Here is a 25556-nt window from a genome sequence, read left to right as displayed (position 1 = left end):
AAAGTGCGTACTACAACTCTGCTTTATTCAAAAATCAAAGTAACTAGTGTTTAATAAAACGCCTACAATAATGCTAACAACATTACTATTAAGTTTGACGTGGATATCTTATTAGCCTTGCCTTCAAAATATGTCTCCACAGTTTTGCTTAATGAAGTCACAGCTATCGGAAGCGTGGAAATTTGAATGGATGGATTGTTTTGAGAAGCTTCAGAAACCGTTTTCTCAAACTCATTAGTTGTCGTCCCAGGACGCTGCATTTCATTTGAAGAAGCTCTGGATTGAGAAACATGAGACTCTGTCACACTAAGTTCATTAAGTGCGGTAGTGCTGACTGTTACAAGTTGTTCAACATTGTTCGACACTGTCTTGCTTTGTTGACATTTAGATTTAGTTTTGAGCGTTTCAGTTATCACCGTATGCGCACTTGTAAATATATGGGTAGTTTCAGAAGTTATAATTATTGAACTATCGGGTGTAGTCGTTGATGACGTAATGTTGATTTCTTGTGTTGATTTCTTAGGCATTATCTCTTCAGAAGTCGAACAATCTAGCTCTGTTGTGGTGGAGGTTGTGATAATTCTTGGAGTAGTTGTGGTTATCGTACTAAAGAATTTCTCAGTACTAGAAAAGGCAGATGTGATATCGTAGGAACCTGTACTAGAAAAGGCAGATGTGATATCATTGGAATCTGTACTAGATGGAAGAATACTCGTGCTATTACTGTATCGGATATCAGAAGAGCTAATATCTGGGGTCTCCACATAAAAAGTCGTTTCAATGGTAGGAACACCGTCAGAGCCAGTAGCTGTACCTACATCTGTGGAATATGTGGTGGTGTATGTACCAGTCCATGGTGTGTACTTCGTAGTAGCAGTTTCAACTTCTGGGGTCTCCACATAAAAAGTCGTTTCAATGGTAGGAACACCGTCAGAGCCAGTAGCTGTACCTACATCTGTGGAATATGTGGTGGTGTATGTACCAGTCCATGGTGTGTACTTCGTAGTAGCAGTTTCAACTTCTGGGGTCTCCACATAAAAAGTCGTTTCAATGGTAGGAACACCGTCAGAGCCAGTAGCTGTACCTACATCTGTGGAATATGTGGTGGTGTATGTACCAGTCCATGGTGTGTACTTCGTAGTAGCAGTTTCAACTTCTGGGGTCTCCACATAAAAAGTCGTTTCAATGGTAGGAACACCGTCAGAGCCAGTAGCTGTACCTACATCTGTGGAATATGTGGTGGTGTATGTACCAGTCCATGGTGTGTACTTCGTAGTAGCAGTTTCAACTTCTGGGGTCTCCACATAAAAAGTCGTTTCAATGGTAGGAACACCGTCAGAGCCAGTAGCTGTACCTACATCTGTGGAATATGTGGTGGTGTAGGTACCAGTCCATGGTGTGTACTTCGTAGTAGCAGTTTCAACTTCTGGGGTCTCGATCACGATAATACTTTCATCGGTTTCACTTCCATCGCTTCCTGTAATAGTTGATTGCGTAGTGTATGTGGAAGTAAATGTTCCAGTCCATGGAATGGTTGTTGTAGTAATTATAGCGGGGCATTCGTGTCCGTCAGGAACAGAGTATATGTAGCCGTCAAAGTTGTGATGAACAATTCCATCTGGATCTTTGAATGAAATCTTCAATTCTGCCAGTGATTGTCTATTTATATAAAATATCCTCAATGGATAATAGAAGCCTTCCAAGAGAGTTACAGTGGCAGTATCACTGGTTTTCGGCCAAATGGTTGATAGGTCAAAAGGACCTGGGTCAGTAACTGATATCTGCTTATGACAACAATCAAAAGCTTTACCAGCACCTATATTGACATATGACAGGTCATCAACATAGTCTAATGAGAATTCATATTCACCAGACTTTTGGGCATAAAAATAGCCTGTTATTAACATACTAAAATTTGTGATTGTGATAGGATCGTTGAAATTATAATTTGCTGGCAATTTACCGTTTACTGGAGGATTACAACTATCACGTTCACCTAGACTAAAGGATAGGTCTGTAACACCTTTACTAGTCCCTAACAATCCACCACCGTATGTTTGATAATCACCATGGAGGTAGTTGTATTGAACATAAACTGGATCAAAAGTGAAACATTTATTACTACCTTTACTTGGAATCATTGGATAATGATAGTAGGAAATGTCAAACCCTTTCACAGGAGAGTCCTTTTTCGGTGCGCAGCCATTTATAGAATCGGCATTGCTTAAAGGCAAAAATATTAACAAAAATGCATGTAATAATAAACTTTGCATTGCAATTGGGATTTATCAACAGCCAAACTTGATTTAGAGAAAATGCTTGGTTATATTTTGATTTATGATCTCTAATTGAAAGAAATATGATTGTCAACATCAAGTTTAATAGAGTACAAACTAAACAACCTGATTCCTTGACGTTTGAAGATAATCTTAATAACGTTTATTTATAACATTAGCTCAAGGTAGGTTTAATGTTTTTGCACCCTCCGGTTTTCTTGACTACAGATGATATGGTAGTCAAATTGTGGATGACAAACTAATCAAATTTGGGTTTATGATAATTGGCTATGTTTTTCAGCGATTAACGGTAAAGTAGAACGTAAAGCGACCCATACATTCATGACTTTTTATTGGATTTGCTTTGGATGAAAAGCATTAAAACGCAAAGTCAACATACGTCAATTGAAAAATTTCCCAAGCTGCGAACATATTACGGTATTGGAGTTTTTGTTCTCTGATGATTTTCTCCTCGATTTGCGTAATTGGGTAGTTGGAATAAGTCAAACTTCATTTGATATGCAATACAGAAGATCTTGTTTTACATTAACTTTCTTTCTTATCCACCATAGAAAAGAATGAAAGAACAAAAAAATGTTTGAAATCTACCTATCGGTTTATGATCTACAAAAATATTGTCTCCTGCGATGTTTTCTAAGATCGACGATCAATAAATGTTCCAGAAGAACGCACATGCAGAAAAACGACGGGAAATGCAAGTTGAATTTCTAACGGTTAATGTTCTTTTTTTTATCAAATTTAGATCTTGAGGACGAGGTAGAAAACAGCGGTTGTGGGTTGGTGGTAGAACCTTTAATGAAATTACGGAAATAAGAATTCCGTACTTTCAATCATTCCGTATTCCAATCTTTCCGTACTTTCAATCTTTCCGTACATTCAATCTTTCCTAATTTTACTATAGGCGAACCGTTCAAAAGGTGCAGTTGTACCATATCAACATACATGACCCTGCTTTCATAATATTCGCTAGCACATAGTATCGAAACCATAACAGTGCTCGACATTAGCATCTTACCGAACAAGATATGTTTTTGGTTTAGGTGTTGGTTGAAAATCTTCTCAAATAATTCCAAGACACTAAAGTAACTTTCTTTTCTAGGCATGTTTTGAATTTGAACCCCGCAACTGATATGAAAGGCACGTTAAGAGACCGTTATCGGGTCCTGTTTTGCCGAGAAAAGCTTAGAAATAAACAGTGTTTTTTTAGCAGTCTAGAAGGATATGACTGATTACCTTTTATCGGATTCCTGAGTTGAAGTTCATTATTGCAACCTTTCAGGCTGTACTGTATATGCATTGAGCTTCTTTATACTGAACAAAATGTTGTACATATAATACTGCTCAGACTCAATTCAACGAAAGGCATCTGTATCATTACACGTTCTATAATTATGAATAAATCCTTAGCTCGTAGCAGTTCAGTAAGACAGACACGATCATTTCTCTTCTCCTCTTTATGATTGAAATCGTTAGGGGTAAACTTATACTTATGCCCCTTATTTTTTTTTGAAATCATTTCCAAGTGTCAAAATCATTTATACTTGATATTTACGTCTTCACTATTCCTACATTGTTAAAAATTTCCTTTACTGACATTTTTTTTGACAGCCTTTTATAAAAAAAATACTTATTTTCAAGCCCAAGCAAGACACACAGTTACGAACTTCTGAGGAAATTGTTAGACCAATTCGTTTATTGATAGCATCTAATAATTTAAAGAGGCAAAGTTATATCCAAAGGTAGCTAATAGAACCATCGTCGTATATGTGCCTTTTTGTCTTATTATTCAAGTAGCTGAGATATGGCTTCTGTTTTCATTGAATAGCAAATCTTTTTCTCTCTTTTATTGAATAACTTAATTTCTGCTATTATTGCATACTCTATTGTAAACTAAAGGCGAATTTGCGTTACAATGTGATTTATGCAATGAATCGGGTAGTCATAGCCCATTTCTCTTTTTACACACACTTTCATTTATTGATTAGTATATGTGGTAAAAGTATTTAAAGAGCAGAAATAAATTCTAGAGCAACCACATTTTCTTTCAGCAATCATATTAAACTGAATATATTATACCACTGCAGTAAACAACAAATATCAGCCAATTTTCTCTGGTAACTAGGAAACGAAGATCATCAAAAATGTCTGCAACTAAAACTCAAACAGAATCAACACAATTGTCCGTCAAGGCCTCTTCAATCAAGCATGCGTTATCTGACGTTGTTAAAGAAGATGATTGGTCTGATTTCGCATTCGAGGCGATTAGAGAAGCAACTGTCTCTCGTGCTATGACATCTCGTTACTTTAAAGACTTAGACAAGTTCGCCGTTTCGGATGTAGTCATTGTCGGTGCTGGTTCCAGTGGTCTATCAGCAGCTTACGTCATTGCAAAGAATAGACCAGACTTAAAAATTGCTATAATTGAAGCTAACGTTGCACCTGGTGGTGGTAGTTGGTTAGGAGGTCAACTCTTCTCAGCAATGATTATGCGTAAGCCAGCAGACTTATTCTTGAAAGAATTGGGTATTCCTTTTGAAGATGAGGGCACTTATGTGGTTGTTAAACATGCTGCTTTATTCATGTCCACCGTTTTGAGCGAAGTATTGAAGTTCCCAAACGTGAAGCTATTCAATGCAACTGCAGTTGAAGATCTAGTTACTAGACCAACTGAAGACAAATCTGGAAATGTCACGGCTGCAGGTGTGGTTACTAACTGGACTTTAGTTACCCAGGCACACGACTTACAATCCTGTATGGATCCAAATGTTATTGAACTTTCTGGTTACAAGGAAGATGGTTCTAGAGACTTCTCCCAAAAGCACGGTGTTATTTTGTCCAGTTGTGGTCATGATGGCGCTTTCGGTGCATTCACTGTAAAGCGTCTAGCTTCAATTGATAAGCGTAACACTTATGGTGGTATGAAAGGATTGGATATGAACAGAGCAGAAGCTGCTGTGGTTAAGAATGCAGGCTCTTATGACGGTGTTGCTAACATCTATTTTGCAGGTATGGAAGTTGCAGAGTTGGCAGGTTTAAACAGAATGGGTCCAACCTTCGGTGCAATGGCTGTTAGCGGTATTAAAGCTGCTGAGGAAATCTTGAAGCATTTTGCAAACTAGTCTTCGTTGACAAGTTTCCAACAACATTTCGTTTTATTAAGTTTTCTCTTATATATGTGTCATGTCTTTCTTGTATGGAATTTAACCTCTAATTTTGTTTTTTTTTTAATTTTCTAAGGAAGCGATAACCCAACGTTAACTTTGAATGATTAATATAATATCATTATACGTCATTAAGTACAAAATAAGTATTTAGAGAATACAGACTTATAGATTCTTATTTCACCGACTAAGATAATAGCGATAACAAATTGTGTTGGCTTAAAAATACAAATAATTTAAACTTTTGTTAATGAGCATAATAAGAATGTAGTAGTTATATATATATATATATATATATATAACACTGATGTTGAACTATAATGTATAGAAAAGCACCATCTTCTAATGTTTACGGGATAAACTAAGTTAAACTTCAAGATTGAATAAAGCTAAAAGTTAATAATAAGTTTCATAGCCTTTTCTTCAGCAGCGTGCTTGAATACAGTGTAATTGTTTTCCATATCTTCAAACTTGCATTGATGAGTGGCAAGCTTTTCGGACTTCAACTTTCCAGAACAACAATTCTTCATTAACATTTCAGTGGTATTGGTGTTCACTAATCCAGTAGTGATGGTCAAATTCTTTATCCACAATTTTTCAATCTCAAGATTGACAGACTTTCCATGGACACCGACGTTTGCTAAATGACCACCTTCCTTGAGAACACGTTGGCATATATCCCAAGTTGGCTGGGCACCCACGGCTTCCATTGCGCAATCAACACCACGACCTTCCGTGTACTCTAAGATCTTACTCACAGCATCCTCTTTTGCAGAATTTATCGTATGAGTAGCACCCATCTCCTTAGCCATAGCCAAACGGTTATCATCCATATCCACCGCGATTAGAACACTTGGAGAGTACAATTGTGATGTCAAAACGCAACTCATACCGACAGGACCTGCTCCAATCACTGCTACTGTGTCACCAGGTTTAACATTACCATTTTGCACACCAATTTCATGGGCAGTAGGTAAAGCATCAGAAAGCAACACGGCAGCCTCATCAGATAGACCTTGAGGAATCTTGTATAGAGAGGTGTCGGCAAATGGGGTACGGACATATTCAGCATGTGTTCCGTCAATCATATATCCCAAGAGCCAACCACCTCCGCTATTACAGTGAGAGTACATTGATCTTGAACAATTCTCACAGATACCACATCTTGTAATACAAGAGATAATCACCCTGTCACCCTTCTTCACATTACGAACTCCAGCGCCGACTTCGTCAACAATACCGATACCTTCATGGCCTAATACCCTTCCATTGAACTTTCCTTCCTTCGCTTCTGCAATCTCCTCGATTTCAGGGTTCTTACCCTTCCAAATACCGAGATCCGTACCGCATATAGAAGTTTGGGTCATCTTAATAATAGCATCTGTTGGGTCAATAATTTTTGGAACAGCCCTATTTTCAAATTTCAAGTTGTTCGCACCATAATATACCATAGCTTTCATCATTTTGGCTTGAGCTGAGAGATTGATGGGACTTGAGCTGAAAGAACGTCCTAAATTTGCTGCTGCAACAGATGTGACCTTACGAAACATTGTCTTTTCCTTTGAAGAATTGGTGCTGATATATATATATGTTTATATTCAATGTAGTTGATAATAACTTACAGTAAACTTAGCGTATAAAACACTACCACTGAAAACATATTACATATTCAGAAAGATGACACCTGCTCCACCCTCGGACAAGCATATTCTACTCCACCTGTTAAATAAGTCTGCATTCTCGCTGCAGAGAGATTATTTCCATTGTGAAAGTTTTGCAGAATAAGGAGATAATTTCGGTGGGGTGTAGATGCATAATCACTAGACGGCATTTTACGATTGATATTAAGAATAGTGAGCCAGTGAGCCTCCCTTTTTTTTTTTTTTGCAAGTTCCACAGGTATTAGAGCTGTTGAAATTATTGTTTAAGATGCGGAAATTGACTGAGCAGCTTCCTACTATCTAAACTATTCGTCTCCAAAGAAGGAAAAAAACAATAATCATGTTATGTCAAGTATAAGGTAGACGGCTAGGGGAATTTATAAGAAGTAAAATTAGCGGATTCCGCTTTAAGGGACAAGCAGTTTTCATTATTAAGGGCAATTTCCTCCTTACATTGCTAACAACAATCTTTTTTCAAGCATCACCCCTCTACACTAAAGCCTTATGTTGCCAACATACCATGGGGGATGATTGAAGCCGGGAAAAGTTAGTGCCTTGGTAGAAAATGAAAGCACATGCGACGGTGATTCATTAGTTGAATTCTTCTCGTACATAATTCTTTGACGAAATATTGACCAATTTGCACAATCGGCGGCTCCCCTTTTGGGCGATTATGTAAACGATTAAAATTTTGCTGCCGAATACTCTAACTTGAACTACTTAACATTCTTCGAGTCGTGTGATGAATTTGCTCTTCCATGTAGATTACATTATAGAGTTTGTATAGGATCGATGATATTTGGTTAAACAAAAGAATTAGCAGGTGGGGCACATTCGGGGTACAGCACATGGAGTAAAATAAAGGTGAAACAGACTGCTTGCTGCTGCCATCAAAGTGGGATAAATGTCACGTATGGCATGATATTACAGAAAATCTTTTTAGGACAAGTAATTTGCTAATCGTTATACATATCTACCCACTTCATGATTTACGGATTTTACTGTTTAATTATTTTTGCTATCCAACGAAGTGATGGTGGTGGTCAGGTGATGTGTTAGCGAAGTTCATCCTTCATTGGCTCATGTTTTGATTTATGGATAAGTACTTGTAATAATGAACCTTCGAAGCACCTGCTCTTTCCTCCGATTTCTCTTTGTCTGGTGATTTATGGCGACCCTTGTATAGCGATGCTTACCTCTAGCGGGGTGGAAAAAATGTGGGGTACGAAAAAAAAAAAAAAAAAAAAAAGAAAACAAGCATTAAGGGGAAGTGAGTACAATTTTAGGGAAGGTTGACAGACTACAAAGATATAATTCGAACATTTCCAAAATTTATGGCGATTGTTACTACTAGTGAATGACCATCTACGAAGTACTGTTTTCATTGCCTACAATATATCTTTAGCTAGTAGAATTAATTTATACAGTCTAATCTATACGAATCTATTACTGTGAATATTGGTAAAACGGGTAGGATAAATATAGTGTAACATATTACAATATTTTTCGCCGAAAATAAAATTAAAATCGTACGAATATAATTTTACAGATCTTACGCTGCTTTAGCAGTTGTTTTTTCTGTTTGAAAAACCGATTCTTTCTTGGTTAGAGTACGAGTTGTTCTTTTAATCGGAGAATAATACAACGGCTGCTTTTGGGTTATAGGGGCCATTTATTCTTCGCAAGGTTGACCAATTCCGTTGGTGTTCCTGAACATTAGAACACCATTGTCACCATCAACAAATTGACAAGATCTGGCTACCTTCCAGAGAGACAACCACATGTTCTCTCCTTCGTAACGGTAGTGTTCGCCCATAACTTTTTTGATGGCTTCAGTGGCTACACGAGCATTGTAGAAAGGAATTCTCGAGCAGTAGTGGTGCAAAACATGAGTTTCGATGATATCGTGGAAGATATGTTGGCCAACAAAGCCAAAGTTTCTATCAATGGTTGCTGCGGCACCCTTAGCAAAAGACCATTCGTTGGAGTCGTAATGCGGCATTGTTGGATCAGTGTGCTGTAAAAAGGTAACAAAAACTAACCAATGGTTAACCCATAACCATGGAACAAACCAGTTGATTAGCATGACATGAGAACCATAAGATTTGGCCCATAGATAATTAATTGAAAGAGTGGAAATGATACCGATGTCACTTAGAATAATGTACCAGAAATCTTTGGCGTCAAAGACTGGAGACGTTGGCCAGTAGTGAGATTTGAAAAATTTAGGAACGCCTGGATATGATTGACCAGTAGCGTTGGTTGCCAAGTACAATTGCAAACCACCGATTTGTTGTGCGATCAATGTCAAAAGAGTAACAATAGGAGCTTCCTCCGTTATTTCCTTTAACTTTGATTTGCCCTTTACTTCCAAGTATTCCTTTTTGGTGTAAGGAACAAAGACCATATCCCTAGTCATATGCCCAGTAGCTTTGTGGTGTTTGGAATGAGAGAATTTCCATGAGAAGTATGGAACCATCCACCATGAGTGCAATACCCATCCCACGGTATCATTGATCAAACGTGAATCTGAGAAAGCACCATGACCACACTCGTGAGCTAGAATCCATAAACCAAAACCAAACAAACCAATCAAATATGATTGAACCATATAGGCTGCAAATCTCAACAAAGCGCTGTTTGGGAACCACACTGGAATATAGTTGGTACCGACGTATCCGATGATACAAATCGCGATAACATCTCTAACAACATAGTGCAAAGACCAAAGCGTGCTCCTATTGTAACATTCCTTAGGGATCGCGCCTAAAATGTCCTTAATAGAGTAGTCTGGTACCTTAAAGACATTACCATTTGTATCGACTGCTGTTTTAGTGGATGTCACAGTGGTGGTGCCGTTTGAATGGCGTTCCACAGTTGTACTTTCACTCATGACTGTTTCTGTGGTATCTGATACTTTATGGCTTCCAAAAAAATACTTCAGAAGTACCGACTTAATTGATAAGGTGAAGTATCCAGGCAGGAGAAGAATTGACAGATGTCTAGCTTTCTTTGTTGTGATTTATTATATATGAATACTGTTTGGAATGAAAAAACAGACAAATTTCAAAAGAAACTACAGATGTAATACTCTCAATATTAAATTAGTAGTTGTTTTTTTAAGTTTTTATCGCTGTGAAAACGCTATGATTTGCTCCCTGAGCATATATGGTTGTACCACTAGAATTTAAGTGTACACAGTTGCAAGGCAAGGTAGTATAATAAGAAAAACACCACGGGCGTGTATCACATTCAGGCAAGAATCTTAATAATAATTTGAACACTCTTCTGAAAAGAAAACATCATTAAAGATTACCTTTGTGTGTGCTTCTCTGAGGAAGAGCGGGTTGAACGCCTCTCCAGGAAATCTTTAACCATTAAAGCATCACAAATTTTTCACCATTCCTTTTTTTTTGTCCATCTCATGGCCTTCCCGTTGTATTCTCGAGGAAAAAAAATTTTGGCGGAAAATAAGGCTAAAACTAAAAAAAAACCTAAAAAAAGAAATATAATGCCGCCTTCCTTCTCAATCATAAACAATAGAATTGTTTTCGAGCGCATAGACAGCATACGAAATATGTGAGAAACGAAAGACGTGTAAGAGATAAAAAAAGTAAAGTTGGTCGTGACAATGATTCAAAAAAAAAAAAAAGAGAATAAGTAGCGCGGAGTTGTAATGTGTATCCATAGAGATGAAGATAAATTGGGTTAAAACAGCCTAGAAACTAAACAGTGGGTGTTTATGTTTATATAAAGTTCTTCCAAATTTTACTTTGGTGTCACTGAACTATATATCCATTGACAATTTGATACGTCGTAGACGTGAATGCGCGTTTTGGAATCATCGTAAGTAACTTCTTCTTGCCTGAAAAATTAAAGAGATCTGTGAAATAACCGAAGGCGATTCTTTCTTTCTTGATTAAATTTCTTGAAGGATGCTGAGCGTACCATTTTGATCGGCGAAAGTGGACTTTCTGGGTTCACACTTATTTGAGAACTTTGATACTCGCAAAAGCCATTAGAGTTTATTAACATGTTCAACAACCATTTGTCGTTAGATTTTATGAATTTGGTTACAGCTTCCGATAACGAAATATCCATCTCGAAGTACTTGCTGTTATCTTGTCCAGTTTTCATAGCAGTCTCCAGTAGAGCGTTTGTAATTAAATTTAGTTGTTTGTAAGCCGAAAAAAACTCCTGGAAGTTCGGAAGTTGTTCGGTCAGTATCACTTTGTATAATTTCGAGCATCTAGGAACCTCTATATAGATGCTTAGGTTCCTTAATAATTCGTACACTAGAAATTCCAGTTTTTTGCACAGGTTTTGAATGACTAATGCAAAATCTCTATCTTCTACGTTCAGTAACGCATGCTGTGTTTTAAGTATCACTCTCCTAATGTTTATTATATCTAGGATTTGTGCATGGCCTAAATCATGCACTTTAAAGTCATGGGCTTCAGATTTATCCGGGTTTTCATGGTTGTATTTATGCAGCAGAGAGTATATTCCTCTTGGATACATGAAACCTTCTAAGAGTTCTTCATTAAATTCGAGTGTTGCTTTTAAAAACGATTGGACCATTTCAGCAATAATCTTGTTTAACAATGTTTGGTTTAAAGGAGAAATATGACCCACTAATTTAATCATGGTGAGTTTTTCCGGGTTTTCAAAACTAAATTGCTTATTCTCTCTGAGTTGAATTATAATCGATGATCTATTCATTTTTGTTTGATGAACTTGTTCTTCCTTGTCTTATCGAGTTCGAATCCCAAACACAGTGACAATTAAGCAACTGTATTTATAAACTAGTCTTGGCTGTTGTGAAGTTCTACCAGACAGTTATTCCGTTCTCGCTATGAGTAATACTGGGTAAGGTTACTCATTATTGGCAAGAAAAAGAAAAAGAGAAAAGAATGAGTCAATAAAAAAAAGTGTCAAATTCAAGATTCGTCACCATGTGAGTAGAGAGCACTGAAGAAAATTAAAAAAAAAAAAAAAAAAAAATTGTACGCGGAATCGTATCAAAATTATTGGTTTTATGCAGTATAATGGTCAGATACGCATAATCCTCATTCTGTATAGCGATCACGTGATTATAAAAGGCGACAAGGATCCTTTGCTGCTACATCAAGACGTCTTTTTGTGTCTAAGGACATTTATTATTTTTTTGAACCACATAATTTTAAGAAGATGACAGAAATTTGAGTACGTTGTATCATATGTTAGAATATAAGCAATATGGTGAAATGTTTTACCGTTATTAGCTGATTTTTACCTTCACTATTAAAATTTTGGCATTTGACGATGTTCATGTTTGAAAATCCCAGAAGCCCCATTTGACCTACAATGGCAAATTTCCGTGAAAGAGATTTTTATGAGTTTAACCAAACAACTTCAATACTCCGGGCTAAGGAGAGTTCTGGTCATAAATATTTGACACCTTTAGAATCATTATTCGAGGACTTTGAAATAAGCAGTCCTGAGTCTTTTGATAGTGATTTTGAAAATTCAAAACTTCATAAAGGAAATACTCTCAAACCTATTGAAGGCCCATATCTAACAACCGTTGACTATAATGCATTTTCTCCAATTCGGCAAATGGTTACTCCTATAGAACCATATAGTCAGTTTCAAATTGTCACAACATATGAATTATGTCCCCTTGCACGGATTATTAAGGAGATAGAGGAAGTTAATGAACAAATGTTATATTATTTTTCCAAAGAAAATCTCCTTCGAGACATATACTTGAGATCTTTGATGAATAGTAAAGGGTTCATAGCAATCAGTATTTTTTCAAACTTTCCACGCATCAAAAAAATCCTAAATAAGTTACCTTTGTTGGAACAAAGATCGAAAGTAGTAAAGAATGCACTAAAATTGTCCGAACCAGAGGTTTTTGAATTGTTTAATGATACGGTGAGGTTAAGAAAGTCATGGAAAAGGTGGGTGCTCTGATATTATCTCTTCGTCCTTTCACAAACTATTTTTGGAAATATAATTACTATATACAGTTCGATCATTAGAAAATGTATTAACATTGAAAGTCTAATGGTTAATGAGTAAAACAAAAGCCTATTTATAAGGCAAAGTGCTCCTGAAAGAGTTTTGCGCATTGTATTCTTGCTCCCATTTTGGAGCAAAGAAGAAAAACGCCACTGAACTTTCTATGTAAAGAATATGTTTCTTCAGGAGGTGGGCAAAGCCTTTCATTCAACATGAGTCTTATTTTAGACCTCACCCTATCAGTTACGGTCTGCTTTGAGAAGTCAAAGCTATCTTCAACATTTCCGGAAAATGGCTCACCCAAAGTCATCATCGATTTAACGTGGGCATCAATCATAGCTTGTGATTCTAATCCTGACAAGTATCCTAACTCAATTGATGCCTCCGTTACACCTTTGTAGTCATTTTTGGTGGCGTTAGTTAGCATTTTACGATATTTATTGATGAAAGATTCTGGGAATCCCCTGCTTGCGCCAAAATCTAATAGCTCTATCTTTTTTGTTGAAGGGTTGTATAAAAAATTAGCCCAATTTGGATCCGTTTGCATATATTTGAATTCTGCAATTTCCTGTAAACAGAGTCTCAAAATGTTGCTGCAGATAAAGTCTTTTACTTCCTGCGTCGTAGATTCAGGAAGTTTTGTTATTTCTGTGCCATTCATCCTTTCCATTGTTATGATATTTTCCGTGGTATATTCATCATAAACTTTTGGAACTGAAAAAACAGGATCATCTTTTAAAAGAGCTCCAAACTTTTTAATTGCTGATGACTCCCTATGGTAGTCACACTCCCATTTTAATTCTTTTCTAGCATTGTCGATTGTTTTATCTAAGAATAAGCCTTTTGGTAAAAGGCTAGACGCAGTTAATAACATAAGAAGGTTGCTTAAATCACTATCAATGGAGTCCTTTACACCTGGATATTGAACTTTAACAACAACCTCATCGCCATTAGGTAAAGAAGCATAGTGAACTTGGCCAATACTAGCAGCAGCAATCGGCGTTTTGTTGAAACTTTTAAATTTTTTTTCCCATGAATTTCCCAATTCTTTCGCCATTAACCTATTCAACTGCCTTGGAGGCATATAATTAGCACTATTCTGTACCCTAGAAAGGATGGTATATAATTGTGGTGGTAATACTTTCTCATCTTGAAAGGACATCAATTGTCCTAGTTTTAAGGCAGCACCTCTCATCTTCGAAAACTTATTTACTATCCTTTCCACATTTGCATCTGACAACAATAAGTCTTTGAAATTTGAATTCTGGCCACTCCCCATTTGAGTGATACTTTGAGAAGCAGCGGAAATACCAACACTAGCTGCGAGGTGGCCATAGTGAAAAAGCCGGGAGATACGAGAAGATGGTACCTCCGAACTTTCTAGTATATGAGGCTCCTTCTTTTCAGGGTTATTAGTCGGACTTTTATTCATTGACTTCTGATAAGTGGAGTAATGTCTGATATGCTTTTTGGTCATTTTTGAATCAGTCTTAGGTCCCAGTGGTACATTCTTGGGGCCCTCGTTTTTTCTCCGGGAGGCATTGGATAGTCGTTTGGCTTCCTCCCATTTCTCATCGTAAAACCATTGGAATCTTGATAAAACGGGTCTGGTTAAAGTAGAGCTTCTCACCCAATTTTCAAATGATTCTTTCCCAATGGATGCTGATCCTTTTAAGGTACCACATATAGAGTCAGATAGGCAAACGGCGTGGTAAAGCCCTTTTCTAGACATAACTAACTTCGAATTCCTGTTTTTAACTTTGTTCTCTCAATTGCGGTCGATTGAATGAAAGAGCCTATTTATAATTCAATTTTTTTAGTTTTTGAAGGTCTTTACAGATGATTGCTTAGAAGCAAGTGCTGGTGCGACTAGATTGTCTGAATTAATAGCGTGTAACCTAGTATCAAAGGTTTTCGTACATAGGAAAAACATGCAATCCCCAAGCGTGTTTAGAAAGAATACACTACTAAACGATATCCGGGTATTCAATATCTCAAAAACATAAAATATAAATTCTACCGTTTCTTTTTAGAAAATTTTAATATGGACAAAAAAACAAGCTCATCGCTCATCTCATCTCTTACAAGCTACGGACAGCATAACGATCGGTCATTTAATTGTGGTTTTACCAGACATAGAACAAAAGTTTCTCGTGAAAGTGGCTGAACACTCAAGTAGAAGGTTTTGAAGATTGACACCATGGGTAAAAGAAAGTTGTCTAACGAGCATGTTTCTGCTGTCGAAACTTCAATTCCAGAACATGCTGCCGAAATTGCTGAACAACGCAGCAAGGAACATCCATTAGTTTTTGAAGAACCACTAGTTCATCATGATGCTGGTGAATTTTCCGGCATGGTTCGCCATCAAACTACTGCAGAAGAAGCTGAGAAATTAGAGAATGCCTCTGTGAATCCGTTTACCGGAAACCCATATTCTGAAAAGTACTATGGAATCTTAAAAGTTAGAAGAGACTTGCCAGTGCACGCTCAAAGAGCTGAATTCTTGAAAATTTATCAAGAAAACCAAATCATGGTGTTTGTGGGTGAAACTGGTTCTGGTAAGACCACTCAAATTCCTCAATTTGTGTTATTTGACGAAATGCCACATTTAAGGAATACTCAAGTTGCTTGTACACAACCACGTAGGGTTGCCGCTATGTCTGTTGCACAGAGAGTTGCAGAAGAAATGGATGTAAAGCTAGGGGAAGAGGTTGGTTACTCCATAAGATTTGAAAATAAAACTTCCAATAAGACTATTCTCAAGTATATGACTGATGGTATGTTATTAAGAGAGGCCATGGAAGACCATGATTTGAAGCGTTACTCCTGTATTATTTTAGATGAAGCACACGAACGTACCCTAGCTACTGATATCTTGATGGGTCTTCTTAAACAAGTTGTTCAACGTAGACCTGATTTGAAAATTATCATTATGTCTGCTACCTTGGATGCAGAAAAGTTCCAAAAGTATTTCAATAAAGCTCCCTTATTGGCCGTTCCAGGTAGAACACACCCAGTTGAGATCTATTACACACCAGAATTTCAAAGGGACTATTTAGACAGTGCTATAAGAACAGTATTGCAAATTCATGCAACGGAAGAAAAAGGTGATGTGCTATTGTTTTTGACTGGTGAAGATGAAATTGAAGACGCCGTAAGAAAGATCTCACTAGAAGGGGATCAATTAATAAGAGAACAAGGTTGTGGACCATTGTCTGTTTATCCTTTGTATGGTTCTTTGCCACCACATCAGCAACAACGTATCTTCGAACCAGCTCCTGAATCTCATAATGGTAGACCAGGAAGAAAGGTTATCGTATCAACTAACATTGCGGAAACATCTTTGACTATTGACGGTATTGTGTACGTTGTTGATCCTGGTTTCTCGAAGCAAAAGGTTTACAACCCAAGAATAAGAGTGGAATCTCTTTTGGTTTCCCCAATTTCTAAAGCTTCTGCTCAACAAAGAGCTGGTAGAGCTGGTCGTACCAGACCAGGTAAGTGTTTCAGACTTTACACAGAAGAAGCGTTTAAGAAAGAGTTGATCGAACAGTCATACCCAGAAATTTTACGTAGTAATCTTTCTTCTACTGTTTTGGAGTTAAAGAAGTTAGGTATTGATGATTTGGTTCATTTCGATTTCATGGATCCGCCAGCTCCAGAAACAATGATGAGAGCACTTGAAGAATTGAACTTTTTGGCTTGTCTAGATGATGATGGTAATCTAACACCTTTAGGTAGATTAGCTTCACAATTCCCGCTTGATCCTATGCTTGCTGTCATGTTGATTGGCTCACCAGAATTTTCATGTTCAGAAGAGATTTTAACTATTGTCGCTATGTTGTCGGTTCCAAGTGTTTTCATTCGTCCTTCAAAAGATAAAAAGCGCGCTGATGATATAAAGAGTGCCTTCGCACATCCGGATGGTGACCATTTGACATTGTTGAATGTTTACCATGCTTTCAAATCAGATGAAGCGTACGAATACGGCATTAACAAGTGGTGTCGTGACAATTTCTTAAACTATAGATCTTTATCTGCCGCTGACAATATCCGTAATCAATTAGAAAGATTGATGACACGTTATAACTTGGAATTGAATACGTCCGACTACAATTCTCCTAAATATTTCGACAATATCAGGAAAGCTCTTGCAGCAGGATTCTTCATGCAAGTGGCAAAGAAGAGGTCTGGTGGTAAAGGGTATATTACAGTTAAAGATAATCAGGATGTACTAATCCATCCTTCTACAGTTTTAGGACATGACGCTGAATGGGTAGTTTATAATGAATTTGTCCTCACTTCAAAGAACTATATTAGGACCGTTACATCAGTGAGACCAGAATGGTTACTTGAGGTTGCACCAGCTTATTATAACCTTGATCATTTCCAAAAGGGTGATATTAAACTTTCATTAGAGAGGATAAAGCAAAAGGTTGACAAGATGGAAGAACTAAATAAGGAAAGGAAGTCCAAGTCCGGAAAATCCAAGAAGTCGAAAAAATAATTAAGCACGTATATATTTCCATGTATATATGTTTGTACAATAAAATAGACGGATGTAATAACAAAATCATCATCTTAAGAAATACCTAAAGAGTTCAATGCAAATCAGTAGTTCGGGAAATAAGTTGCTTAAGTTAGGATTAATTCTACATTGCTAGCAATATATTCTGTAAATGCAGGGGTAATATTTGTAACAAGTACAGGGCCATATTACAGAATGTTTTAGAGTATTATAATCATCTACTGAAGTGGTGCATAAAGGATTTGAGTAGCATATTTCCTCTTGTACCTAACGATACTTGCTACACATAAGGTATTGTGTTTGATAGAAGATGTCGCTAGATGATTAAGAACAACATGATTTGGAATGGGTAACGCTCCAGAATTATTCTCACTGCCTGATTCTGCATTTTTGTTGTAATTATTAAGAATAACATTTTCTAATTGTGGAGGAAGTTGTGGTGGAGTTAACCAAGACATATTCTGTTGATTATTTTGCTGCTGATCTAGAGTCAGATAATATTGTTCCATGACAGAGGGATCTGTGAATACAGCAGGAATATCTTGGGTATATTCGTATTCTTGTTTTAATTGCTGTTCTTCTCTAAAACGAGTATAGCCGTTACCCATGTCATCTGGGTCCTCTTCGATATGTAGAGCAAGTTGCGATCTAGCGCTTAGTTTTCCATCCTTACTCTGGGATGGTTTTCGTCCCAGAAGAGGCTGAGGAGATTGGCTTTGCAAAGGTTGTAATGGCGAAGTGGCATTGTTTAAGGAAGATTGCTGTTGATCGAATTGACTTTGTTGATTATTTTGATTCTGGGCATCAATATCGTAATTAGTCATTTCTTGGTTAGCTACGGGAGGAACAATTTCAAGGTAGTTAACAAAATTTCCCATTTGGTCTGTGGCAGTTGGCAAAAAGTCGCTGAAACGAAGTTCATTATCTACAATAAATCTGAACCTATGAGTACCAGGAGGTAATTGTAACTTGATATGGTAAACGCCAGGTTTGCCATTAACAGGAACAAGACCAATCATTTTACGCCAACTGGTAAAAGACCCTGTAACATAGACTTTAGAACCACCTTGTTTCCAAACAATTTCCACTGGTACCATAACTGGCCTGTGGTCTTGGGGACCTTGGGATTTAGAATTGTTTGTAACTGGGCTTTGCGACTGATTAACATTACGATATGAAACTCCTTGGGTTTTATTTTCAAGAGGAGCCTGCGTGTTACCTGAGTATGAAGAACTTTGACGATTGCCCTCCTCCTGATCAATATTGGGCGTGGTAGATGTTGCAGACAGTGAAGAACCTGAGCCATCAGATTGGCCAACCATGATATTATCAACCACTTCGACTTCCTCAGCTTGATCATCATCTTCATCATCATTCCCAGTTATGACCCCTCCATCATCGGAGTTGATCTGATGTTCAATATGTTTATGGCTGTTCGAAAGTTCATCAAAGTCGTCGTTAAATATTAATGTTGACTTCCTTGAACTTAAAGGTGGGGCCAAAGAACTGCCATCATCTATATTCATTTGTGACATCGATTGTGTTATATTTGTGGAATTACTTGATGGATCATCCGTGGGAGAAGATGCATCTCCTTGGTTGTCGTTTAAAGCTTCATTGATGTCAATCATTGACACATCTTTAATGTTTTGAGACATAACTGGTGAATGCTTCTGGTGAGGTCTACTTGAATTGCTGGGTAAATTCCCCATTAAGATAAAAATTGTCTTATATCCACCGTGGAGTTCTGATCTGAATATAATATACAGATATATCTGAATCTAAACAATACATTGATAAAAGAACTTTGCAAGCTTCAATTCTACTCTAGGGTGAGGTTTAGCTTTTAAATTTTCTAAAACTTTTGATATATTAGCCTGTTTTCGTAAGAAAGAGGGGTTTGTGTCACGTGCTTTTACCTAACCAAAAATGCTAAAAGATATCCCACATCAAATACGATAAAGAGTAAGAGTGCTTGCTTCGAAGCCCTTCCGATTAATAAAAGTTTCCGACTAAGTAAAGAATTTCTATAAAGTTTGTTTTTCTACTTAGATGTAGGGGTATTCGTATAAGCATAAGTAAATTACTAAGAAGCAAAAAAGGTTGGGAAGAAGTGTCATTTCGCATCTTGATTTAGTTTTCCGGATTAAGCAATGATGAAATTGATATACAACTGTCGCTTCTTCTTCCAGCCAAGTTATCCTGTGAACAAGAGAGGTCCTGAAATGAGTTTATTTTTCTTATTGGGGTCATTCCTTGTAAAGAGCTTAATGCTGTGAGAAGATTCTTACTAGAACTCGTCCGGAGGTAATGGTCCTCATGAAGTGAAGAGGAACTCAGGTTTGGTGAATTTGTTAGGCTGCTTACTCTTGAAGATCCAATATCGCTACTTTCTGTGAATATAGTGTTCAAAGAGCTTGTGCTAGAGTTCTGGGAGATAGGAGCTAGGTTGACTTGTTTTTCAACATCCAGATATATAGATTTCTGCAAGTGATAGGGTACTGGTACCATTGTTGGTCCCGTATAGTTATCTGGTATCAGCGTAGGTAATATAGGTTGTGGAAGAGATATTTTATCACTTGTGGAGTCAGTCAACTGAGAAAGATTTACATGGCTAGTTGACTTCGACTGCGTCTTGGAAGACCTTGTCTTTCTTGTCCTTGGCTTAAAATGTGTCTTTGTATGTCTTTTTAGTTCATCGTTTCGACTGAAACTTTTACTGCAGCCCGGGATGGCGCATGCAAAAGGCTTTTCACCTGTATGTGTTCGTATATGTCTTGTTTTGTGTTCTAACCTATGGAATCTGTTTCCGCACATTTCACATTGGTATGGCCTATCGCCAGGTGAATTAGAGTTGGATGGTGCCATATTCTTATTGTCTTTCAATTACGTTCACAAAGTTGACGGTGGTTCTTTCTTTATCTGCTCAGCACGCGATAAATAACGTGTTTTTAGGAGAAGTATCAGTAGTAGTATACTACTATCCTAAAACTGGAAAACCCACTAGAAAGAAAAAAGTTTTGAGTGAAGCCATTTTTCTAATTATCTATAGAAAATCGTAGGCTCCATACGTAAGACAAATACTCGCTACCCCCAGGATTATGATTCAGACCTATCTTTATATATAATAGCCAATACCTCCCATAATAATATTAAGTACATCATCTATTAAATTATACATAACTGGAGATTCCGCCTCTACGGTGTTTTCTAAGGTATTCAGATTACGCTTGCTAGTCCTACACGGTGTAAAATGAGTAGAGCTCTAACTCCAGCACGAATAGTAGTTTCAGCAGTACCCACTTTTTAACAAAACCCATGTAGTAAGTTTTTTTTTTTTGCGCAGAAATTCCTGAACGATTCTCCAGAAAAAAGTTTTTCCGGTCATCAATACACAGTAACTCTTCGCAGAACACAAAAAGTGGAAGCTAGCAAGCAACCGGAAAAACCAACGTGGATGGGGTTTTTCCGGACATAACGACTTAATCTATGGAGGCGGAGAAGAAGTTTCTCCTTTCTTCTTCTTGTGGAGTTTCTTTTGTTTTCTGTTTTCCTTTTTCAAATATTATGCTTGCACGAGCTGGCAATGGTGGGGGTGTGTTTGCTGGTATGCTTCAACAAGCATTATGTAGTCATACGAGTATATTAGTGCGGACAATCTCTTCTGCTCGGCATATACTCAAGAAGGGAGTGCTAGAGTCCACTGCAGGCAAACAGATAAACCAGTGCAAGAAACAGTGTTATTATTACACCTGGAGTCTGGTTGTACGGACATGCTAGCTAACGGCTACCATTGGGTTTAGTAGAGAAAGACAATTTAGCTTTCCTTTTAATCTTGCATCGGGTCGTAACTCAAAGACGTTCGTTTAACGTATTGAACAGGCTTTCAAATAACATTACGATCAGCTGACACGGGGTAGCTATTCCAAAGTGAGTGGCTGTTCCCAAAATAATACCGTATGCTAGTTTACTGAATACAAGGAAAACCTAGGGTTGGCTTTTAGAATCACACTCATTAAAAGGGTAGTAAGATTTTCAATATATCGATTTACACACTGATATATACCACATATAGATATTAACTGTGAATGAATATACTAAACACCAGCATACTAGTAGTAGGGTATGGTATTAAAGAGAAATTCGTGTCTGTTACGTCCTCTTTTTGAAACCAGGTGGCGCTTGGAACCTACTAGGGCGGACTTGAGAGTTTGGATTGAATCTGCTACCGTTCTTTACCTCGGTATTTAGTCGTTTATGAGCAGGTTTGTTCACTTTATTTGAACTTTCTGTGCTAGTATTGCTATTATTGTTGCCATTTTTGTTCTTATTTGCGCCATTGTCACTGCCCGTTCCTTTGCGAGCCTTCTTCTGATTGCTTAGTTTCTTTGTGTTCTTTTTTTCCAGTTTAATCCGTTCTTGCTTTGACAATAGAGGAGGTGATTCGACAGAAGTGCTTAAAACATGCTCCCCACGAAGTATCATTAAACCAAAAGTTCTTGTCTCTAATTGAATATTCGTAGACAAGTCTCCTCCGCTTTTTTGTACCTGTTTGATATGCTTATGACTAACCTTTTCTTCTATACAATCACTCATTACAAGATTCATGTAGGCATCGAATGCCATAAGTCGTCCAATGTATACTCTGCCATCATGCGTTGTTACTCGTATCCTATAATCAATGAGGTCTGATAACCTGGTCTCCTTCTTTTTCACTTCAACTAGTGACATATTTGCTTCAATTACGCTCAAACACTATGGTAATGAAAGATTATTCTTTTTCAAAGAGATAATCAGTTATATCCGCTCGGTATTATATCGTGGTATGTTAATGAAGAACTTTTTTGTTCTTATTCAACCAAGATTTATTGGCACACTGTTATTTTAACGTTTAAAATTTGTTAAACTGCATGTCTTCTATCATGATGTAAATATAGTCACGTGATTGATAGGATTTGTCTTTCTTTCTTTCTTTTTCTATATGAAATTCCAGAGATGAACAACTCAAATGAGAGTAACGACATATTTACTAGAGGTTAAGGAAGGCAAAATGTATTTCATTGTTGGTTTTTTTTTAAGTACATGTTACAATTGAATATTCAAATACTACATTAGAACTTAGCATTACGATAGCTGAGGGTGAACTTATCTATATATAGCCAGAATTTGAATATGTCTGAGGAAAACAAGGAAGTGAAGGAAGAAGTAAATTCTCAAGTTGCTGTGGAGGAGCTATCTTCAACAAAGGAACATGCTCAAGATAAAAGGCCTTTAAAGGATGTAAGTGAAAATGCTGACGAAGAGTCAGGAAAGAAAGTGAAGAAACACAAAAGAAGAAGAAACTACGACGACATAGACGAGAAGATAGCTAAAGAAGACAAAGAATCCTCCTCATCGGCCAAAAAGGATGAGGATAGCGAAAGTGATATAGATGATGAAAAGCTAGACCAATTGATGTATAAAGAAGAGGAAGAAGAGGATGATCTCTCAGAAATAGACACTTCAAATATCATAACTACAGGTAGAAGAACACGTGGTAAAATCATTGACTACAAGAAGACTGCAGAAGAATTGAGTAAAAACACCAACGGCTCCAAAGATGAAGGTGAAGGTGATGAGGATGATGAGGATGATGAATTCCAGGAATCCGCTATTGAAAAAAAGTAGATAAAATTACAGGTATATGCAGTTTATTCTCAAGGTTCCAAGTTTGTAACTTTTTTAGTAGAAAATGTATGGCTGTCAACATAAATAAGTTTAATGTTGGCAAGCTGTATATATTGTAACAGATAGAAATCAATTAAAATATAGTATGATATGGAGCAGATTTGGTTTGTTCATTAGGAACTATATATGGACTTTGGATGGATATAATAGTTACGGGTTTGTAAAAAACTGTAGTTAATTGATTTCATTTTAACAACAGTTGTTGGAGCTTTTCTTGTGTTTTTCATTTGGAGCAGGAGTCAACGAGATAGTAGGTCCTTTTGGTGCATTTGCGTTGTTTCCGGAAGTGTCATTCAAATCCAGTTGATTTTTGCAGATCATTTGGTAGATAGCGGTGATTAAAGCTCTAAAAGCTTCGTCGACATTATCAGCATTCAACGCACTAGTTTCTGTGAAAAGTAGTTGGTTTTCTTGTGCATAGTTTCTAGCTTCATCAGTAGGAACTGCACGCTTATGATCTAAATCAGATTTGTTACCAATAAGTCCAACAGCAACGTTCTCATCGGCGTTTTGCTTTAATTCGGCCAACCAGTGGTTACAATTTTCATAGGAGCTAGACTTTGTAATATCGTACACTATTAAAGCACCAACAGCAGCTCTATAGTACGCTGTTGTAATTGCACGGTAACGTTCCTGACCTGCGGTATCCCAAATTTGAGCCTTTATTTTTTTTCCTTCCACTTCGATAGTCCTTGTAGCGAATTCAACGCCGATCGTAGTCTTTGAGTCAAGATTGAACTCATTTGCTGTAAATCTCGAAAGAAGGTTTGACTTACCAACACCTGAATCTCCGATGAGTACAACTATAGAGAAAGAAATTTGTATTCTCAAAGATAGGAACCACAACTTCTAGGTGGTTCATATCATAGAATAGAGCTGTTAGTAAATATGCATCAAATAATGGCCTTGAATAGAGTTTTCGGATAAAGAGTGGATAATGGAACAGTTATAGAAAAGGTAGTATAAGTAAAGCTCATTCATAGTTTCCCCACACTTCTTGTCTTATTTCCACATTCTATTGATGAGAATATGTATTTTTGATTATCATCCCCTCTTGATCCAATTCATATTCAGAAGCTTAAAGGAAAATGTGTTGAACATACTCTTGAACAAGTAGTCGTAGTCGTATCCGTAATCCTCTCCTTGCATCTTCGTAGAGTAGTTATAGGTATATTAGAAGAGCTGATCTATTTTGGTTCTAGTTCCAATTCAGTCTGCTTTTTTTCTCGTGTTATCTTTTGTTCTAGCACTATTTTGTTCAAACTTTCAGGTTGTCCTGGGTAGATATGGATCACAACTGCAATATTTGAGAGACTATGTAACACTCGGATTTATAGATAGTACCTTAAGGGATAAAACTTGTAAACTACAACCACAATATTTATTGACAGGATGGGGATATCATATTTTTAAAATGAAAACTCAAAAGATTCGTATTTTTTGTTTTTCGTTCGTTGGTATAGTATAAATCTTCAATGATTTTTACCAAGGTCTACACTGCAGTAGTTAACAAGAGTTATTACCCAACGCTGCGTATTTGTATATCCAGCTTATGTGTAAATTTATACTACTGGTTATATAGTGCTTCCTAGCATGCAGTTTTATTTACTATCAGGTGATATCACATTAGATATTCGAAGCAACTTGTATTATTCTATAACAATTATTCAGTCACGTGCCCTTGAAATCGCCAGTGCTAGAAAGCCCCTCAGATACTCGAAAAGCACATTATAGGGCATTGGCTGCCAATATGGACGATCGTCTAACATACACGTCTTGCTCCAGATGAGCCACCTTCAATTTCTGCCATTACCCTAACTAGCTGTACTGGTAGCCTTTTTTCCTTCATACATTACCGAAAAAGTCTTCTAATAATATACCACAAATGAATGGTGTTGATTATGTAATATATCATTCCAAATTGAGAAAAATGTAAACATATCGAAAGCCGACCATGTTGTAACCTCATGCAGAACATAAACCACACAATGTTTAAACCTTATACCTTTGTTTTAGTGGAGGAGCCTGTTTTCTAGCCTATACATGCTCCACCAAGAAGTGGTAAAAGCCTTCAGTCACCATAATAACGATATATACTAAGCATAGAGACACTTTCTGCTCTCACAATAGTAATTCTCGAAACACCTGGTAGTGGTTCGTCGGTAGAAGTGCGTTA

At 37.1% G+C, this 25556-nt stretch overlaps 13 protein-coding genes across 13 annotated transcripts; 4 read left to right on the top strand and 9 right to left on the bottom strand.

Annotated features, from left to right (window-relative positions):
• Positions 1-62: 62 nt before the first annotated feature.
• On the bottom strand, positions 63-2273 carry KLMA_40626 (flocculation protein FLO9; the record flags this gene model as incomplete). The annotated part of the gene is made up of 1 exon (XM_022819958.1): positions 63-2273. One exon carries the CDS (start codon positions 2271-2273, stop codon positions 63-65), a length of 2211 nt encoding a protein of 736 aa, XP_022676471.1.
• Positions 2274-4438: 2165 nt separating this feature from the next.
• On the top strand, positions 4439-5416 carry THI4 (thiamine thiazole synthase; the record flags this gene model as incomplete). The annotated part of the gene is made up of 1 exon (XM_022819957.1): positions 4439-5416. The coding sequence occupies one exon, from the start codon at positions 4439-4441 to the stop codon at positions 5414-5416; it is 978 nt and encodes a 325-aa protein (XP_022676470.1).
• Positions 5417-5847: 431 nt separating this feature from the next.
• On the bottom strand, positions 5848-7008 carry adh (zinc-dependent alcohol dehydrogenase family protein; the record flags this gene model as incomplete). Its single annotated transcript, XM_022819956.1, has 1 exon — positions 5848-7008. One exon carries the CDS (start codon positions 7006-7008, stop codon positions 5848-5850), a length of 1161 nt encoding a protein of 386 aa, XP_022676469.1.
• Positions 7009-8791: 1783 nt separating this feature from the next.
• On the bottom strand, positions 8792-10012 carry KLMA_40623 (delta(12) fatty acid desaturase; the record flags this gene model as incomplete). The annotated part of the gene is made up of 1 exon (XM_022819955.1): positions 8792-10012. The coding sequence occupies one exon, from the start codon at positions 10010-10012 to the stop codon at positions 8792-8794; it is 1221 nt and encodes a 406-aa protein (XP_022676468.1).
• A 980-nt stretch (positions 10013-10992) lies between these two features.
• KLMA_40622 (uncharacterized protein) lies at positions 10993-11841 on the bottom strand (the record flags this gene model as incomplete). The annotated part of the gene is made up of 1 exon (XM_022819954.1): positions 10993-11841. The coding sequence occupies one exon, from the start codon at positions 11839-11841 to the stop codon at positions 10993-10995; it is 849 nt and encodes a 282-aa protein (XP_022676467.1).
• Positions 11842-12465: 624 nt separating this feature from the next.
• KLMA_40621 (La RNA-binding domain-containing protein) lies at positions 12466-13077 on the top strand (the record flags this gene model as incomplete). Its single annotated transcript, XM_022819953.1, has 1 exon — positions 12466-13077. The coding sequence occupies one exon, from the start codon at positions 12466-12468 to the stop codon at positions 13075-13077; it is 612 nt and encodes a 203-aa protein (XP_022676466.1).
• Positions 13078-13198: 121 nt separating this feature from the next.
• COQ8 (protein kinase COQ8) lies at positions 13199-14857 on the bottom strand (the record flags this gene model as incomplete). Its single annotated transcript, XM_022819952.1, has 1 exon — positions 13199-14857. One exon carries the CDS (start codon positions 14855-14857, stop codon positions 13199-13201), a length of 1659 nt encoding a protein of 552 aa, XP_022676465.1.
• Positions 14858-15325: 468 nt separating this feature from the next.
• PRP43 (DEAH-box ATP-dependent RNA helicase PRP43) lies at positions 15326-17632 on the top strand (the record flags this gene model as incomplete). Its single annotated transcript, XM_022819950.1, has 1 exon — positions 15326-17632. One exon carries the CDS (start codon positions 15326-15328, stop codon positions 17630-17632), a length of 2307 nt encoding a protein of 768 aa, XP_022676464.1.
• A 239-nt stretch (positions 17633-17871) lies between these two features.
• Positions 17872-19365, bottom strand: GAL83 (SNF1 protein kinase subunit beta-3; the record flags this gene model as incomplete). Its single annotated transcript, XM_022819949.1, has 1 exon — positions 17872-19365. The coding sequence occupies one exon, from the start codon at positions 19363-19365 to the stop codon at positions 17872-17874; it is 1494 nt and encodes a 497-aa protein (XP_022676463.1).
• Positions 19366-19786: 421 nt separating this feature from the next.
• MIG3 (putative regulatory protein) lies at positions 19787-20521 on the bottom strand (the record flags this gene model as incomplete). Its single annotated transcript, XM_022819948.1, has 1 exon — positions 19787-20521. One exon carries the CDS (start codon positions 20519-20521, stop codon positions 19787-19789), a length of 735 nt encoding a protein of 244 aa, XP_022676462.1.
• A 1284-nt stretch (positions 20522-21805) lies between these two features.
• Positions 21806-22384, bottom strand: SMB1 (mRNA splicing protein SMB1; the record flags this gene model as incomplete). Its single annotated transcript, XM_022819947.1, has 1 exon — positions 21806-22384. One exon carries the CDS (start codon positions 22382-22384, stop codon positions 21806-21808), a length of 579 nt encoding a protein of 192 aa, XP_022676461.1.
• A 441-nt stretch (positions 22385-22825) lies between these two features.
• On the top strand, positions 22826-23320 carry CHZ1 (Chz1p; the record flags this gene model as incomplete). Its single annotated transcript, XM_022819946.1, has 1 exon — positions 22826-23320. The coding sequence occupies one exon, from the start codon at positions 22826-22828 to the stop codon at positions 23318-23320; it is 495 nt and encodes a 164-aa protein (XP_022676460.1).
• Positions 23321-23569: 249 nt separating this feature from the next.
• Positions 23570-24529, bottom strand: YPT31 (Rab family GTPase YPT31; the record flags this gene model as incomplete). The annotated part of the gene is made up of 2 exons (XM_022819945.1): positions 23570-24183; positions 24484-24529. The coding sequence occupies 2 exons, from the start codon at positions 24527-24529 to the stop codon at positions 23570-23572; spliced, it is 660 nt and encodes a 219-aa protein (XP_022678476.1).
• Between the last annotated feature and the right edge of the window lie 1027 nt (positions 24530-25556).

This window comes from Kluyveromyces marxianus, chromosome 4 (assembly GCF_001417885.1).
Source record: "Kluyveromyces marxianus DMKU3-1042 DNA, complete genome, chromosome 4".
Classification (NCBI taxonomy): domain Eukaryota; kingdom Fungi; phylum Ascomycota; class Saccharomycetes; order Saccharomycetales; family Saccharomycetaceae; genus Kluyveromyces; species Kluyveromyces marxianus.
The sequence above is the reverse complement of the archived record's forward strand: the minus strand, read 5'-3'. Positions and strand labels throughout refer to the sequence as shown.